This window comes from Cicer arietinum, chromosome 1 (assembly GCF_000331145.2).
Source record: "Cicer arietinum cultivar CDC Frontier isolate Library 1 chromosome 1, Cicar.CDCFrontier_v2.0, whole genome shotgun sequence".
Lineage (NCBI taxonomy): Eukaryota > Viridiplantae > Streptophyta > Magnoliopsida > Fabales > Fabaceae > Cicer > Cicer arietinum.
Genome location: NC_021160.2, coordinates 4,758,732 through 4,775,074, shown reverse-complemented (window position 1 = coordinate 4,775,074; position 16,343 = coordinate 4,758,732). Strand labels below are relative to the sequence as shown.

Sequence of the window (16,343 nt, the reverse complement as noted above, 5' to 3'; positions counted from 1 at the left end):
ATCAGCAATCTCAATGGTGCTATGATTAATCCTTTTTTTAATGTGTTTTTGAACTACAAAGAGATCTCTTTGGTTAAACGATGAGAGAAATAATTCAAAATTAATGTTTTACTATTATCAAATTAAATCTCCAATATTGACATAATGATATCTCATTTATGGTTAAGTTTGATTATATTTTAAATTTAACATTATCAAATTTTAAGTTTGACGTTTTTGTTTTATTTTAAAATAATTAATATTATTTATTATAATTAATATTATTTATTATACTATATAAAAAATAACTAATAATTAAGTTTTTTCTCTCTGTCTGTTATCTCATCGTCTCTTCGTCGATCTTTATCGTCTTCCTTCGCCATTTTTCACTAAGAATCAAAGACGAAGCTGAAAACGACGGTGTGACGATTATGGGAGCGACAGTGACACATAAATGAGCGAATTGGGAGTTAGACTGAGGAGGAATCTTCTTGCGGTGATGGAAGAATGGTGAAGAGTTCTTTTCATGACGGTGAAAGAACGACGGAGGTGGTCGATTTTCTTTGGTAGTGGAGCAGTTTCGCGAGAGGAAGAGAAAGATTTCTAAACTAATGAGTTCTGAGTTGATAATAATTTTAATTTTAATTAAAATAAAAAATTTAGGAAAATAATTTATTAAATTTAAGAGATTAAATTAAAAAATAAATATATGGGTACAAATAATATGAACCATTTAATATATAATATATAAATACTGATGTGAAAAAAAGTAACATGTTTATTGATTAAAAAATTAAGTATACCGATAGACTTTTCTTTTCAAGAGTATCATATAAATTGTCTTAGCTTAATAGAGGATAGAAGAAATATTTTAATTAAAATTTAGGTTTTATGGTTTTACTCAATGGTCTAAATTAAATATAACTAATAATTATTCTAACTCAGTTCTATTAAATGATTCATCCTTAATTAAATTTATATTCAGTGAAAGAAAATAAATTTATATTTAGTGCAAGAAAATATAAGAGCTTTTAAATGTTTTATAAGTTACTTTGGTCTCCTCTTATTCAAATTCTCAAAATGAATCGGAAACAAAAATAGGTCTACAAAATATTTTGTTCCTCTTTTACTCTTTGTTGAAAACTAAAATCAAATAAATATCAGACTTAATTACAGTTTTGATCCCTCTATTTTAGTTGAATCGCAAAAGTAGTCTCTCAATTTTATTTCTCTACAGTTTTAGTCTTCAAACAAAATTTTGATCCAAAACTTGATGAAGTTTCATTTTGTTTGCGTTTATTTAAGTCATATTATGCCTCAAGATCTTGTTGTATAACAATTGTACCTGAAATCTATGATTATAAATGGTGTGGTGTGACTTGAAAAAATGAAACTTCATAAAATTTTGGAAAAAAATCTGTTTGGGCGACCAAAACTGAAGAGAAATAAAATAGGGGGACTACTTTTGTGATTCAACTAAAATAGGAGGAGCAAAACCACAATTAAGTCTAAATATTTTTAAAATATTGAATCCCCATTTTTAAGTGTCATTTTTGTAGAAATATTTTATTCATATTTTAGTGTCATTTTTAAAGTTAACGCAAAATTAACTGTATTATTTTAGAAATAATACCTTTAATTATTTATTTTAAGTGGAGATATAATTAATAAGATTATAAATAATTAAAGGTAAACAAAAATAATTAATTCAATAAAAAATAACATTGACAATATTATTCAATAAAACATTTCAAACAATATTATTTATAATTTATAATATTATATTTATAAAATTAAATGAATAGTTTAAAAAAAAAATTAAATATCACATTAACAAAGAGTGATAACCTTTTAAAAACATGTGTGACGCATGTAAATATATAGATATTTTGTTAGTTTGAATTAAAATCCGAAACAAAAAAATTAGAAAAAAAAAATCCAAAACAGAATATTATATTCAATACCTAACTATTAAACTTGATTATATTAAACCAAATTCGCATTGATTAGTTGATTTGTCTTTTTATAGGTCTTCTCTTAGCTTCTATATATCGATTTTAACTCCTATAATATATTCCTTAAAAAAAAACTCCTATAACATATGTAATTTGGGTATCTGATGAAGTTACATCAACTCTTATTTTTTTTAGCACGTTATAAATAATTTTTGTTTAAAGTTTAGTCTTTATAGTTATTTGAATTAGAAATGAAATTTGAATTATCTTAGATTATTTTTGAATGTTTCAGTACTAACTCTTTTTAATCTGATAAATTTTCGAAGTTTTTTTCTTTTGTTGTGATGTTACAAGTCATTTACATTAAGGAATATGCACTCGGGAGGTTACAAATGGTTAGTGCTAGCGGTTCGATGCACAAAAATTGCCTTTGGAGTGCAATAGGAAGGGTCTGAGATACATTGCACCAGTCACTGTGTTGTAGTGCACATCTTGACACAACTAACTGATTTTAGGCGCAACATGAGACATCACAACATATTACGCAACCTACTCTGCCACAATAAATTTTGTGGAGGTGCATTGCGCCTGAACCCAGCGCAACACATTAGTGCGCGTTCTCAAGTTATTATTTAAGTTGAAAATAAGAATTTTGTGAGGGTTCATATTTTTGGATGCAAAAAAGGAGGCTGCTACATTTGATAGGAGATCTAGTGGAACTTTTATTGAAATTTCTTTTTCTTTATGTATCTTTTATCAAACAATATGAGTAGTTAATTTACTCATTGATTAGGAATTAGATTAATCTTCTAAAATCTATGTAGTTCTGATTTTCGTATACTATTTATGCAAATACATCATATTAGATTATTCAAATGTTTTTGTTCGGATTGCTTTTCTGTTATTAGCCACCATAGAATTAAATTTATGTATTATTTTGTTATTGAAAAATAAACTATGATAACCTAAACAAAAATGTATGTTTATATTTCAATATTATTAAAGAAATATATATTAATACGTGTATATATACTTTGAATAACAAGTCTTATCGCATAATGAATTAAGGTTGTTGTTATAACCAAAAGGTATATTGTAAAGCTTACCTATTAATTAAAGTTTGAAATAACTAAGTGATGATGATTTTGGTGTGTTGTTAGATTAGATCTTGTCTAACTGCCCCTGATCACTTTCTCTACCTACGCCATTGACTTCTTGTTATGTGAAAACGACTCTCTGCTTCACAACTATCCTTGCATCACACTGCATGTACATATTTATTATAACTAGAGACATTATGCAAAGTTTATGTTATTTAAAAAACTTTGATCCATCAGAATCTTTATTAATTTTAATTTAATAATTAACAGTAGTTCACAACAAAGAAGAATGTATAAACTTCTTTTTGGTATCGATGTAATGAATAACAATACTTGCAATTAAACTATTCAATTAATGTAACTTTCTATGATACATCCGAGAAAGCTAAAATTTGATCTCTCACATCATATAAGAAAAATGTAAATCTACTAGCTTAAGCAAAATGGCTGTTGCAAAGTCAAACATGACTGCAAATCACGGGATGGAAACCTCACATTATGACTCATAATGTAGCAAGTATTAATTTATATATGTAAAGTTTTGCATCCATCTTAATACTACGATGAATAGTTAAATTAATCATCAAAACTATACATATCGCGCTAATTAGAAATTATGAATTTAATGAATTGATAAATATATTAGAGGAATTGTAAAATGTTTGTCAAAATAGTCATTTTTTTATAACTTTTTCCGTTGAACAATTATAATGTGACACGTTAATTGAATGTGTGATTTGTCCATGTCGATTACACATCAATTTCATCTTACTAATGACAAATTTGTCTATGAAATTCAGTCATTTCAGAGTTAAAATTGTCACTAATTGTAATTGTTCATGGACTAATTAATGACATATTAGTTAATGAAAGACCTAAATCTCATAGACCATGTTATGATGACATTGAGTAATATCAATGTAGAGGAATAACATATTCAATTAACATACTACTATATAGTTTCTAAAGATAAAAGTCTATGTAGAAATTATTTTGACCGATACTTTAGAATTTTAATAATGTATTAATGGATTCACAAAATTCAAGTACTCATTAGACCCACCCTTACAATTTTTTTAGGAAAATTTATCTATTCACTCATTGATATTTGTTATTATTATAAAAAAGGACTTTTGATGTCAACTTTAATTGGTGGTAGTTGATGTTTTTTCTCCTTGTGTCACAAAAGAAGCTCAACAACATGTCACCATTGTCAACTCTTTTGACTCTATCTATCTTCCTTCGTGGAGTAGTTAGAACCTAATGTTGTCTCTATTTTATTTTAATTCAATATATTGACTCATTTCAACTATGTATAAGATCTACCACACATTCATTTATGGTACTAAAAGAAAACATGAACTTGTCATGCAATCATAAACACTAACTGATTAATTATTTTCCTTATTATTTCACTATAACCATTTGGTTTAATTTCACTTTCTCTTCCAAGATGCTGAATGTAATTAGAAGAAAACTTAGGCACCTTTATTCAAGAATACTATTTCTACTATGGAAACGTCCTAGATCTAAAGTTGTTATCAAAAGGTTTAGAAAATTGAATTGTAACAACAAAAGCAAAACAAAAAGCAACTTAGTTGAGTGTGACACAAGAAAGCCTATTAGAATTGCAACATTCAATGTAGCTATGTTTTCACTAGCACCAGCAATTTCAGAATTTGATGATATTGTTGTGTCTAACAAAAAGAAGAAAAATTCTTCCACAACAACAGAAAGTTGTGATTTTCCAAAGAGTATACTAAAACAATCACCATTACATGGTTCAATACCAAGATCAAATTTGAAGGTTTCAATTAATCTACCTGATAATGAAATTTCATTAGCAAATAGTAGCAATATGGTTAGTGTTTCAAGGAGAAATCAAGTACCAGCAAGATCACCTGTGTGTTTTCCTTTTATGATGAATATGAATTATTCATGTGAGGGTAGTGAGAAATTGAGTGGTGGAAGCAGAAGCATTTTGGAAGTGCTTAGGGAGATAGATGCTGATGTGGTGGCACTGCAAGATGTTAAGGCAGAGGAAGAGAAGAGTATGAAGCCACTTTCTGATTTGGCAGCTGCTTTAGGGATGAAATATGTTTTTGCTGAGAGTTGGGCTCCTGAATATGGAAATGCTATCTTATCTAAATGGCCTATTAAAAAGTGGAAAGTTCAAAAGATTGCTGATGATGATGATTTCAGGTTTGTTTTTTCTTTATTAACTTATATACTTCATACTATGCTATCTCATATTAAGAAAAATCATTAATTACACTATGATTTAGGTAAAATAAACTTTGACTATAATTTCCTTAGAGTAGTATGTATGAGTTTAGGCTGTTTGCAGTTCGGTTTTTATTGATTTTGAGGTAAAAATTATCTTATGCAAAGATTAAAATAATATGCGGTTCAGTTAAGTTGAGTTATTTTTTCAAAAAAATTATTTCAAATTTGATCCTCTGATCTCAATAAAAGAATTTCAATTCTACTCAGTATATGAGTAACACAATTAATAATTATGAATGTTTAATCTCAATTCAATTGTAAATATTTTTAAAGATGATTTAGTGAAAATCAATCTAAAATTGATGGTCGAGATCAATTATTGTGTTTAACTTTGTGATTTTGTACTAAAGTGAATCTAGATGGTACATAATGGTATTACTAAGAAAAGTAATGAATAATTTGAGATAAATGTATATTTGAAACAAGTAGTTAAGATGGTATTTACATCATCCATCACCAAAAGTATTTGATTTAAATTTTTATTTTTGGTGTGATTGAAAAATGCAATGACAAATGTTTATGATGTAGGAATGTTATAAAGGCAACAATTGATGTACCTTGGGCAGGAGAAATAAATTTTCACTCTACTCAACTTGACCATTTAGATGAAAATTGGAGAATGAAGCAAGTTAATGCATTAATTCGTTCCAATGATCCTCCTCACATCTTGGCAGGAGGTTTGAATTCTCTCTATAGAGCAGATTACTCATCAGAGAGATGGACAGACATTGTTAATGTAATTATTCATTCATATTCTAAAAAATATTCACATTAAATTCAGTTTCTTTTTCACCTCTTAGAAAATTTGTTTTTTTGTTGTTGATTTTGTTGTAGTATTATGAGAAGCTTGGAAAGCCAAGGCCAATGACTGAAGTGATGAACTTTATGAAATCAAAATACTATGATGATGCAAAGGATTATGCTGGAGAATGTGAACCTATTGTCATCATTGCCAAAGGCCAAAGTATATATCTTAATATTCAATTGCTTCTCTGCTTACTGGATTTAACTTATCATTAGGCTCAAAAATGTTTTTGGCCCCAAAAATTTGTATTCTTATTTAGTATCTATTTTATTATTTAAAAATAATCAATTTTGATCCTCAGTTAAGTTTGATAGTTTAAATTGTTTCTCAAATTTGAATCATCTATAACTAGTTCGTTTCTCTAATTGTATTTTACTAATATTTTTTTAATTTATCTGTATCATAATAGAACTATTAGACGACATTTCTTTCAACATAAAAAAAAATTAAAATAAATTTTTTAGAGGGCCAATAGGAAAAATTAACATATTTTTTTAGTCCAAAAAACATGTTCAAGCCTTATGATTATGTATACTAGTTCAAAGTTAAAATTTGTAATGTGAAGTTGTTTCATAGATGTGCAGGGTACATGCAAGTATGGTACAAGGGTGGATTACATTTTGGGTTCATCAAATTCACCATACAAATTTGTTCCAGGGTCATACTCAGTAATTTCTTCTAAAGGAACTTCTGATCACCATATAGTGAAGGTAGACATAATGAAAGTAAATGTCTCTGCTCAGAATAATGTAATCAGACAATGTAGGAAATTAAGGCAGAAGGTTGTGAGAATAACACAACCTTGTTCTGTAACAGGTGCATGGAAATCAACCCCACCTCCTAAAATTCTTGTACCATAGAAAATTTTAATCAATAATTTGATAGTTGTATATAGAAAGCAATATTGTGTATTTTGATATATGCAATAATAAAATTCGACAATTACAAAATTGATATAATATCTATTGAAGTTATTGAATTTAAATTCATCGTAGATATTTCAAAATCTGTAATAGTGTAACTATAATTTAAAATCATATGTTAGTAGGTAATAATCACAACTCATCCACAATTAATAATATCTTCTACCATTCCAAATTTAATATCTAGTTACATACAGTTTTTCAGAAGTAATGACTCGTTAGTTAATTCACCCACTGATTTATTTACAAGTGACACATTGATTCATTGTTGTAACTTGTAACTCATTGACTAGTTATTTTGACTGACTCATCACATTTAATTATAAATGGATACCTTGATGTTTAACAATACACACGCAACCCAAACAAATAAACATTGTCATAGAATTGACAAATTAACAAATCCAATCAAAACAACATAGACCAAATAACCGCAGTTGTATATCTCCATTATCATTATTAAATAAAATTAGCAACAGAAATGAGTAATAAAAAAAAATTTCTCTTTAATTTATTCGTCACAAAATTTAATGACGAATTTAAAGAGAAATTTTTCATTTTTCATCTCTTAATTTCTTTTGCTAATTTTATTTTTTTAAGGGGTGTTATGTAGACTTTTGAGAGGTGTCATTAGCATCAGAACTAATAGGGTAACCAATTCCATGTCGATTACTTGGAAAAATCATGAACACTGTACTAGAAACCACCCCAATAACCGGTGGCAACACCTGCATGAGAATCTTCTCCGACGACTCGAATTCCGGGTAGAAACAAAGCACAATATTAGTATCAAGTAGTCCCAACACCGCGAACACGATCAACGACAAGAAAGCGTGCACAAAGTCTCCAAATCTAAGCTTATATGCCGACAAATCAACCGATTCTGACGCCGGAGATGGCCAGAGACCTTTTGTAGTAACAATGCTGTAGTGTCTCTGGCCATCACTTCCGGTGTAGCTATCGGTGAAGGAAGTAAAAGCGCAGTTGAAGCCACAAATGACGAGGAAAATGGCGCTTATGTATTTGTTGACGGTGTTGCAGTGTCCATTGTTTGTTAAGACTGGACTTAGAAATTGGAACAAGAAAACAGTGCCTGTGGGAAGAAGCTTAACGAGGTTTCCAACTCCTGAGAATGTCTTTCTTGTCATGTTACTTGCACTTTTGTTGTTACTTGTTTTTGAGGTTGATGTTCCTTCACTCATTTTCTCTCTTTTTTTTAGCTTCTATATTACACTATATAGGAACTTCATTAATTTTGTGAGTTGTTTTGGGTGGTGATTTGTGTGACTTTATAGAAGAGGGTGTTAAGGGAGGGGAGTTAGGGTAGAGTTAGTTGCTTATACGCAAAAATGGAAATGGGTGAAGAGTGTTTTTGTGAGGTTGTCTTGCTTGTACTTTTGGAAAGAGTCATACCTCACCTTCAATTCTAATTCAAGCTTTTGTCCATGGCTAGGACATTTTTCTTGTTTTATCATTAGTAGCAATATAGGGTTGTCATTACTTCCTTGTTTGAAATTTTTATTTCATAAATCATTTTCTTAGACCCTGATTATAATAAACACTTCAAATCCTTCAAAACTGTTATTTAGTTAAATAAAGTAACTTTTTTAATCAATTGATTGATTATTTAAATACCGAAGGAGTATGAGTTATCTCTTTGTTATTAGTGGTGTAAATAAGTTACACCTAATTAAGTTTTAGGAGGGTCAAATATGGGTTTACAAAAAAATAAGACATAAGTTTGATTTTTTTTTAAAAGTATGCATGGTTTGACCTCTTAATTTGTTTAAAGAATTATTTCATATTAAACCATCTTTAAATAAATTAATGAGCTAATATACTTGATGAGATTAAGTTTTATTCTTAGATCTAATATTTTAGAGAATCTAATTTTATATTTCATTTCACTTTTTTATTGTTCATTTAGATTTTGGAAGAGAATAAAAAAGATTGAGAGCATTTTTTTTGAAAAATCTATTATAATTTTTAAATATTAATGTATGGTTTGAAACTTTAAGGGTGTATTTGGTTGCGAGGAGAAAGTGAGAAGAGAGAAAGAGGTAAGAAAGAGTATGGTAAGACAGAAATAGGGGATAAATAAGTGAGAAATAAAGTAGATTTAAAGTATTGTTTGGTATAAGTGAAAGATGAAAGAAATAGAGAAAAGAGAAGTGTTGATTATTTTTGAAAATACGATAATACCCCTAAATCTTTCAAGAAAGTTAATTTATTTTTTGTTTGAATTTAATTAATTTTTTTATTAAACTATTTAGTTTACTATCTTAGTAGTTTAATTAATTAGAATAATTTAAATTTTTATTGATTTAAATTTAAAATTGTTTGAGATAATTAATTAAACTTATAATTTAATTATTAATTTGTTATTGTAAATCTATTAATTAATTATATGGTGACTATGTGGTGGTATTCAAGTCTGATAGTCGAACCTCCCTAAAAAAATCTGAAAATCAAATAATATTTAGAATTTAATAAATTAAATTAACATTCGTTAATTGTGCTAAAAAAGTTTGATAGTTTAATAAATAATTAAATTAAATTAATAAACGAACTCGAGTAGATGGTGTGATGCAAAAACGAAATAAAAGAAAATTTCTTAAAAAAATAATGATCAATCACAAGGGCAAATTGAAAAAGTAAAAAAAATAAGTATATTTCTTCTTACTTTCTTCATAATGGAGAAAAGAAAACTAAAAGGTATAAGACCTACAAATTTCGAATCTCTTTTCTTTACTTCTCTAGAAACCAAGCAAGAGAAATTTATCATTTCTCTTCAACTTCTCTCTTCTTTAACTCTCTCTTTGTTATTTCTCTATAAATATAGAGTTTTCAAAAGAACTTTCACAATTAATGTCACTAAGTCATATTTATGCATGAAAACAACTACTTTATCCTATAAATAGTGAAGAAGTGATACATCACCACTTTGGATCACCATATAAAGAGTTGATGTATTTCTATTTTTGAGTGATCAAGTAGAGAGTCGATGTATCCTCAACTATGTCTTAGAGATAAGAAAATATAGAAGATTATTATGATACATATGTGGTTTAAATATGTATTTGGTTGCTATAAAGATACAATTTTTTTATTTTAGTCGATGTAATTTTTTTTTGTTTTGGATTTAGTCTCTGTAAAATAAAAAATGATAGACTTTAATCCCTAGCGTCAAATCAACAATATTAAGAGAAATGACAAGTTTTTCAAAAACCCATAAACCTCTTTTTTTATTTTTATTTATATTTTATTTATAAAATACCACTAATTATTAAATGTGTCATAACAATCTTTTAATTCTTTTTTTAGAAACCAAAACTGATTGTTTGTGATTTTACAGAAATTAAATTTAAATAAAAGATTTACAAAGACTAAAATAAAAAAGTAGAAAATATATATTTAAACCTACATGTATTGGGCCAGATTACTTTGTTGTGATCTTATTGAGATTGAGATGATTGAATAAATTATTTGTAGTTTTTAGTTAGGGGTTATTGGTTCAGAGCCATTGGTGTAGCTTGACAATTGGTTCAAACAAGTATTGAAGCTCAAAAGAGTTGATTCAAGATCAATATGATTGTCATTGTATCAAAAGTACTCTTCGTGATGATGCGTAAGGTTTGTTGATTCTTACTGAGCTCACAAGATATACAAGTGGAGGCGCTTAGTCTTGCATGAAACAAAGAGAAAAGTTTTCTACATAAGAAAAGCAATTAGTAATGAGATGAGCATGCAATGGTGACAAAAATGAAGGATAAAAAATTTAAATGATAGAGAAGTTTTGAAATTTTAATTCAAAAAAGATTTAATGGAAAGGTGCATGAATGTATTTAAAGTTTTGGAGAGTGTAATAATTAATGTCCATTAAGTCATATTCATCCATGGAAACTATGAAACTGGATCCTCTCCACCATATCTCTTCTCCACTTTTTTTTTTATCTCTCATCATAGATTGGATATGTTTAAGGATTATGTTATAATAAAATTGAAATATAGTATATGGATGACGCATTGAGGATGTTATCACTAGGAGGGTCTTATGTAAGTGGGAGATATTATTATGATGCTCCAATTGAATACTAAATTATCACAATTAGAATCTTAATTTCATTTGTAGAGTAATAGGTTCTTTCTATACTCATATCAATCTAGAGTTAGTTGGTCATATACATTTTATGTCTTTATGACTATAGTTTGCATGATTTATAAAATAAAAGTGAAAAGAATGAATGATTTTGAGAGTAGAAGAGGAAAAAAAATAAGATTAATGTTGTAGAAAGATAAAAGAGGATCATCAAAAAAAAAAAAATAATGAGAGAAAATTGATATTATTATAAATAAATAAAACTAAAATGACGTATTATGCTTCAAAATTGATTATGGGGCAAAAATTACATAACAAAATATAATAGAGTTTTTATAAATATTTTTTTTTACATCAATTTTTACCGATATTTTTTTTGTTAAATAAAACTTAATTAAAAAAAATAATGTTTCAATTTATTAGAGAGAAAACTTTCAAATTTATTAAATATTTATAAAAAAAAATTACATCTATCATCAGTTTCTATAGATACTTTGAAAGTTAGATAGATTAAATCTTATATTAATTATGTTTCTTTTTTTGTCCTACTAATTTTATATTTTTAGTAATAATAAAAACAATGTATGCATGTTAATTTTCTAGTCTAGTTAAATGGTATAATTTTTACTTTTTTTTCATAATAGAAGAAAAACCATGCTTGTAAAACAAAATACCATAACATACTTTTTAGAAAACTTTTTTTTGACGTCTTATTCTTTTGAAATATTCATGACATCTGCTAATTTAATGTTTCGCAAAATCTGCTATCATTTTGTTTTTGGTCAATTATGACACATGTGCTGTCAAATGGACGTGACTGCAATTGCAAGGCAAGGCCCTACTCTTCTCAATTCCACACAATTCACAACTTCACTTTTCCTCCTCATCTTTTGCTAATACCACTGAACTACACCACCTTATCATCTTATCCTTCATCTAGAAAATCATTTCTATTTTTTCCCTTTATATTTATATACATAATTTTTAGCTGGCATTATTTAACGTTGAATCCATAATTTGATGCTTGATTTAATTTAATTTATCTTTACATGATACTTGTCATAAAATTAAAAATCTCCAATTGTAATTTTTTTTTTGTATTATTCACTTACATTTAAGATTTTCGAATCTGAAGCCCAATAATCATTTAATTTTTTATTTACTTGTTCTACTACGGTTCTATTCATGATCATCACATTAAGAGTAAACAAACACATCTATAAAACAAGACACAATCTGAATCTGCCCAAATCTCCCTATTTAATTTTTTAAACTTCACAGTACAAAAGGGTACAAACCTACAAGATACTCGTAATTTCTCACGAGAGCATAAACCATTTTCACTTCAAATTGCACATACATTTCCGGAATTTACAGATCAACCCCCCAACTTCCTCCCATCTTTCTTCTTTTTTTCAATTTTTTTAATTTTTTTTCCCATTCTAACCTGAGATTACAACCTAAAATTTACCCTTAACAACCTCCACAAGATCTTACAAACGCTCACAGCACTACTCCAAACTTCTTTTATTAACATTTTCGCCCCATGTTTTTTGCCATATTTTAATTCCACCCTTCCGTTTAAAAAAATCACGTTCGGGTTAGAACTCGAAAATAGGAGGGGCGTAATAGGTAACAAGAAGATTCTAGATTAAGGAGAGACCAAAAAAGAAGAGAAGATAGAAAGTCCTCAGGGGGTCTGACCCGAAACCCGAAATTACGACCCGATTCGAATTCATTCGATGCGGAGTAGGCGTCTCAGATCCCGCGTAGCGGAGTCATCAACGGCCACCGACGATGTTAACTTCCTCTGAAAAGACGGTATCGGAAGCGCGCTCGGCGACGGAGACATTGCAAATGCGGATCCGGCGTAAATATCACAACCGTTCTTGAAATCAACGATCCGGATCTGTTTATGAACAAAATTCGGGTCGGATCTGAGTCTCTGAGTTCCGATGACGACTAAATCTTCACCTTCCTTTTTCAAACCCACAGTATTCATTTTTGAATCAAGCGATTCGCCTCTCCGAAGAATCGTAACCTTCTCTGTCACCAAACTGCTTCCCCTCGCCACCTTCAAATCATCGGAGCTAGGTTTTTTTTCCGTCACCGCAACTCGTTTTCTTTGCTCCGGTCGAATCGCCGGTTTCCGGTTAATCCTCCCGGAGTTAGCACCGTAAAAATTATTACTATTACCATAATTATTATTGTTATAGCAATTTCCATAAGGTCTTCGCCGGTAAAAACTCGCCGGCGGAACTCTAATGCGTTCGATCAAGCAATCCTGTGGTAACAAAATTTCCGTTCCCATGGTGTAGGAAAAAAAATCAAAAATCAAGAGAGAGAGGAACGAAAGAAGAAAAAAGGTACGAGCGTACAGATCTGAATAATTAATTTGCTCTTAAAAAGTAAAACGAGGAAATTATTGTCGTTTTGGTTTAGCAAAAATGGCTTGTGCTTTGTTTTGATAGAATTAATCTATTTTTTTCTTCTATTCTAATAAATTATATATTATATTCTTCCTTGTTTTGTTTCTTCTCCTTCCTCTGAGAAGACAAGGAAGAGAAGAAGAAGGGGAATATTGAAAATTGGAAATGGAAAATGGTAATGAGAGAAAAGGTGAATTGGGGAAAATGGTGTGGTAGGAAAAGGGTGATATATAGTGAAAGAGGAAGGAGACAAAAATGGGGTGGGTACGGCTATGGGTTTGAGGAGAGAGAGAAGAAAGAGAAAGAAATGTTTTTGACAGACACATGATGTTTGCCGACCAGACCAAGTCTCGCTTTCTTTGCTAACGTGGGACCCTCCGTTAACGGTGGACGTTGCTTAACACATCACTTCCGTCTTCTTTTTTTGGATCTTTCAACACCCTAAGGTGAGTTAAGGTAACGATATCGTTTATTTGTGGTTAGTGGTTTTTTGTCGGTTGCCTTCTTTCTAGGAAATTATTTAGTTTCCTTGGGGTCCACTTGATGTTGCCCAATTGTTATTTCAACATTTTTATATATATAAATAATTGTTACATTGATAAACAATCAAACTGATAGATCATATATTTAAATTTTACCTAAATTATCTTTAAAATTATTCACATATAAATATCATATGTTAAATTTTTACACGAACATGTAAGAATTAAACTCTTTTTAAAAAACAATTTGGTAAAAATGGTAGGAGAGTGAATACTTATTTGAATGGCGAGGACACCATCTAGCAAGTAGTAACACACACTAGTGCGTTTAGTCAACAACGGAAACTTTACTTTTCAAAAATAACTAGCAATTAAGAGTATTTTCGCACAAGTGGTAAGTAGTTGCTATTCTATAAATACTTAGTTAAGGCTTTAAATTAATCTTATTTTATGTAACCGTCGCAAATGTTTATTCTATATTTTTTATATTTTTAAGTAACAGAATTTGTCTAAAATTTTTATATATATTAGTAAAAAATATTGTTCTATTACTTTTAGTATTTAATAATAATAAATTTGTATTTTGCATTTTCATATGTTTTAGTAGAAAATATTTATCTTATATTTTTAAGTATTAACTATAAATATTTATCACATGTGTTTTATGTAAATATCATATTATCAATTTTCGGTTATTAAATGAAGAAAATCCGTCACTAAATTTAATAGTGATCGATTTAGTGACCAATTTAAATCAGTAGATAAACTGTTATTCGTTAACTGTTGCGACCAAATCAGCAACCGAATTTAGTGACGATTTTGTGGCTGAATTTTGTGACCGATTTTTAAGACTGAATTGATGACTAAAGTTTGAGACTAATTTAACAATCACACTGAATTAATTTGCTATGTCATTAATGATTGATTAAAAAAAAGAAATTTGTGACATAAATTATTATTTTTATTAAATATTTGGTGACCAATTATGTCTCTAAATGTTACTGTTTTTTTTAATTCATTACTTTAATGTCTAAAAGAACAATAAAAATAATTTTTTTAATTTGATTTCAATATGTAAAAAATTCATACACCAAAATGATTTAAAAATCATTAATCATATCACTGTATGTAACTAAATAATATAATACATTTAAGTAATATTTCTAAGTACTCAAAATAAACAAATAAAATTTTAGTTTAAACAAAATATATTAAGTAATAGCAAATTGCAACATATTGGTTTTTCAAATTAACGTATCATTATTCATCTAACTCTTCATCATCATGATCACGAACATCATTATCACCAATCTCATCATCAAATTTATCATCACGATCACCAATCTCATCATCATTATCATCAATCTCATCTTCATGAATTTGATCTCTAGTATATGACATGAGTTTAAAGTTCAAGTTATTCATCAGTTGTTTTATCAAGCTGTTGCGCTTAACAACTTTATTTGTATTAGTCAATTCCTCTTGAAGTAGATTTTTCTCTATTAGAAGAAGCATGAGAATAAATAAAGTAAAACATAAATGAGCTTTATGTTAAAAATCTATATTTGATTTTACAAAGCTTGCAACAAAAGTTCCAAAAATGCTAATAACCACTCCTCTCGGTTAAGAATTGGAGGAATTGTGCTTAACATTATTTAGAAGTATTTCTTAGAATAAATAGCAGCAGCAGATCCATTGTGCCCATCAGATGTCTGAAAACTTAGACCTATAATGAAAATAGGGAAAACACAAAAGAAAACATAAACTTAGAAAAAGAACATTATGCATTCATTCATAGGCATTCACACATAAATTGCTAAAATCTTTATTGTTATCCAACTAAAATGATTGTATGTGAGCAAAATCATAACAAGAAGGGATATTTAATTGAGAAGTAAAAAATATTACGAGGAATCCATATTGATGGGACACAATAAGCCTCTAAATTGCATAATTGAAGATACCTTTTACGCATATTTTTCTACATAGAAAGTGCCAACACAAAGATGCTAGAAGTTGAAAGCTAAATGCGATATTGGTAAAATTTCTAGGATTTCTACTTTCATGCTACCTTGTAGGTGACAATAATGTTTAGATTTGAATGTTTAGTATAAATGAGAGTTTGCAATATGAATGATAGACAAAGTAAATATACATAAATATCAAATACGCATAAAAAAAAAAAAAAAAACAATTTGGCAAAGTATATATATATATGCTAATGGAAAGAAACTTGGCATGGACATAAGTATTGCTAAAGCCAAGTACTATACGCCTTGTTATGT

General features: G+C 28.5%; 3 protein-coding genes across 4 annotated transcripts; 1 reads left to right on the top strand and 2 right to left on the bottom strand.

Moving 5' to 3' along the window:
* Window positions 1-4,365: 4,365 nt before the first annotated feature.
* On the top strand, window positions 4,366-7,075 carry LOC101497549 (uncharacterized). 2 transcript variants are annotated; one of them, XM_004486242.4, is made up of 4 exons: window positions 4,366-5,236; window positions 5,849-6,056; window positions 6,155-6,284; window positions 6,702-7,075. In XM_004486242.4, exons 1-4 carry the CDS (start codon window positions 4,488-4,490, stop codon window positions 6,983-6,985), a joined length of 1,371 nt encoding a protein of 456 aa, XP_004486299.1. In that variant the 5' UTR covers window positions 4,366-4,487; the 3' UTR covers window positions 6,986-7,075. The 2 variants fall into 2 exon arrangements, with proteins under 2 accessions (XP_004486299.1, XP_012568156.1); XM_012712702.3 differs by having other exon boundaries at window positions 6,710-6,958.
* Window positions 7,076-7,197: 122 nt separating this feature from the next.
* On the bottom strand, window positions 7,198-8,322 carry LOC101506121 (protein DMP2-like). The gene has a single exon (XM_004486030.4). It carries the CDS (start codon window positions 8,248-8,250, stop codon window positions 7,654-7,656), a length of 597 nt encoding a protein of 198 aa, XP_004486087.1. The 5' UTR covers window positions 8,251-8,322; the 3' UTR covers window positions 7,198-7,653.
* Window positions 8,323-12,384: 4,062 nt separating this feature from the next.
* On the bottom strand, window positions 12,385-14,047 carry LOC101505806 (uncharacterized). Its single transcript, XM_004486029.4, has one exon. It carries the CDS (start codon window positions 13,456-13,458, stop codon window positions 12,883-12,885), a length of 576 nt encoding a protein of 191 aa, XP_004486086.1. The 5' UTR covers window positions 13,459-14,047; the 3' UTR covers window positions 12,385-12,882.
* Between the last annotated feature and the right edge of the window lie 2,296 nt (window positions 14,048-16,343).

Excerpts from the sequence above, each read along its gene's own strand:
- LOC101497549 (XM_004486242.4), top strand. The coding sequence starts at position 4,488 with ATGCTGAATGTAATTAGAAGAAAACTTAGGCACCTTTATTCAAGAATA. Across the intron at positions 6,057-6,154 it reads GATGGACAGACATTGTTAAT|TATTATGAGAAGCTTGGAAA; the intron begins GTAATTATTCAT and ends ATTTTGTTGTAG. Across the intron at positions 6,285-6,701 it reads CATCATTGCCAAAGGCCAAA|ATGTGCAGGGTACATGCAAG; the intron begins GTATATATCTTA and ends GTTGTTTCATAG.
- LOC101506121 (XM_004486030.4), bottom strand. The coding sequence starts at position 8,250 with ATGAGTGAAGGAACATCAACCTCAAAAACAAGTAACAACAAAAGTGCA.
- LOC101505806 (XM_004486029.4), bottom strand. The coding sequence starts at position 13,458 with ATGGGAACGGAAATTTTGTTACCACAGGATTGCTTGATCGAACGCATT.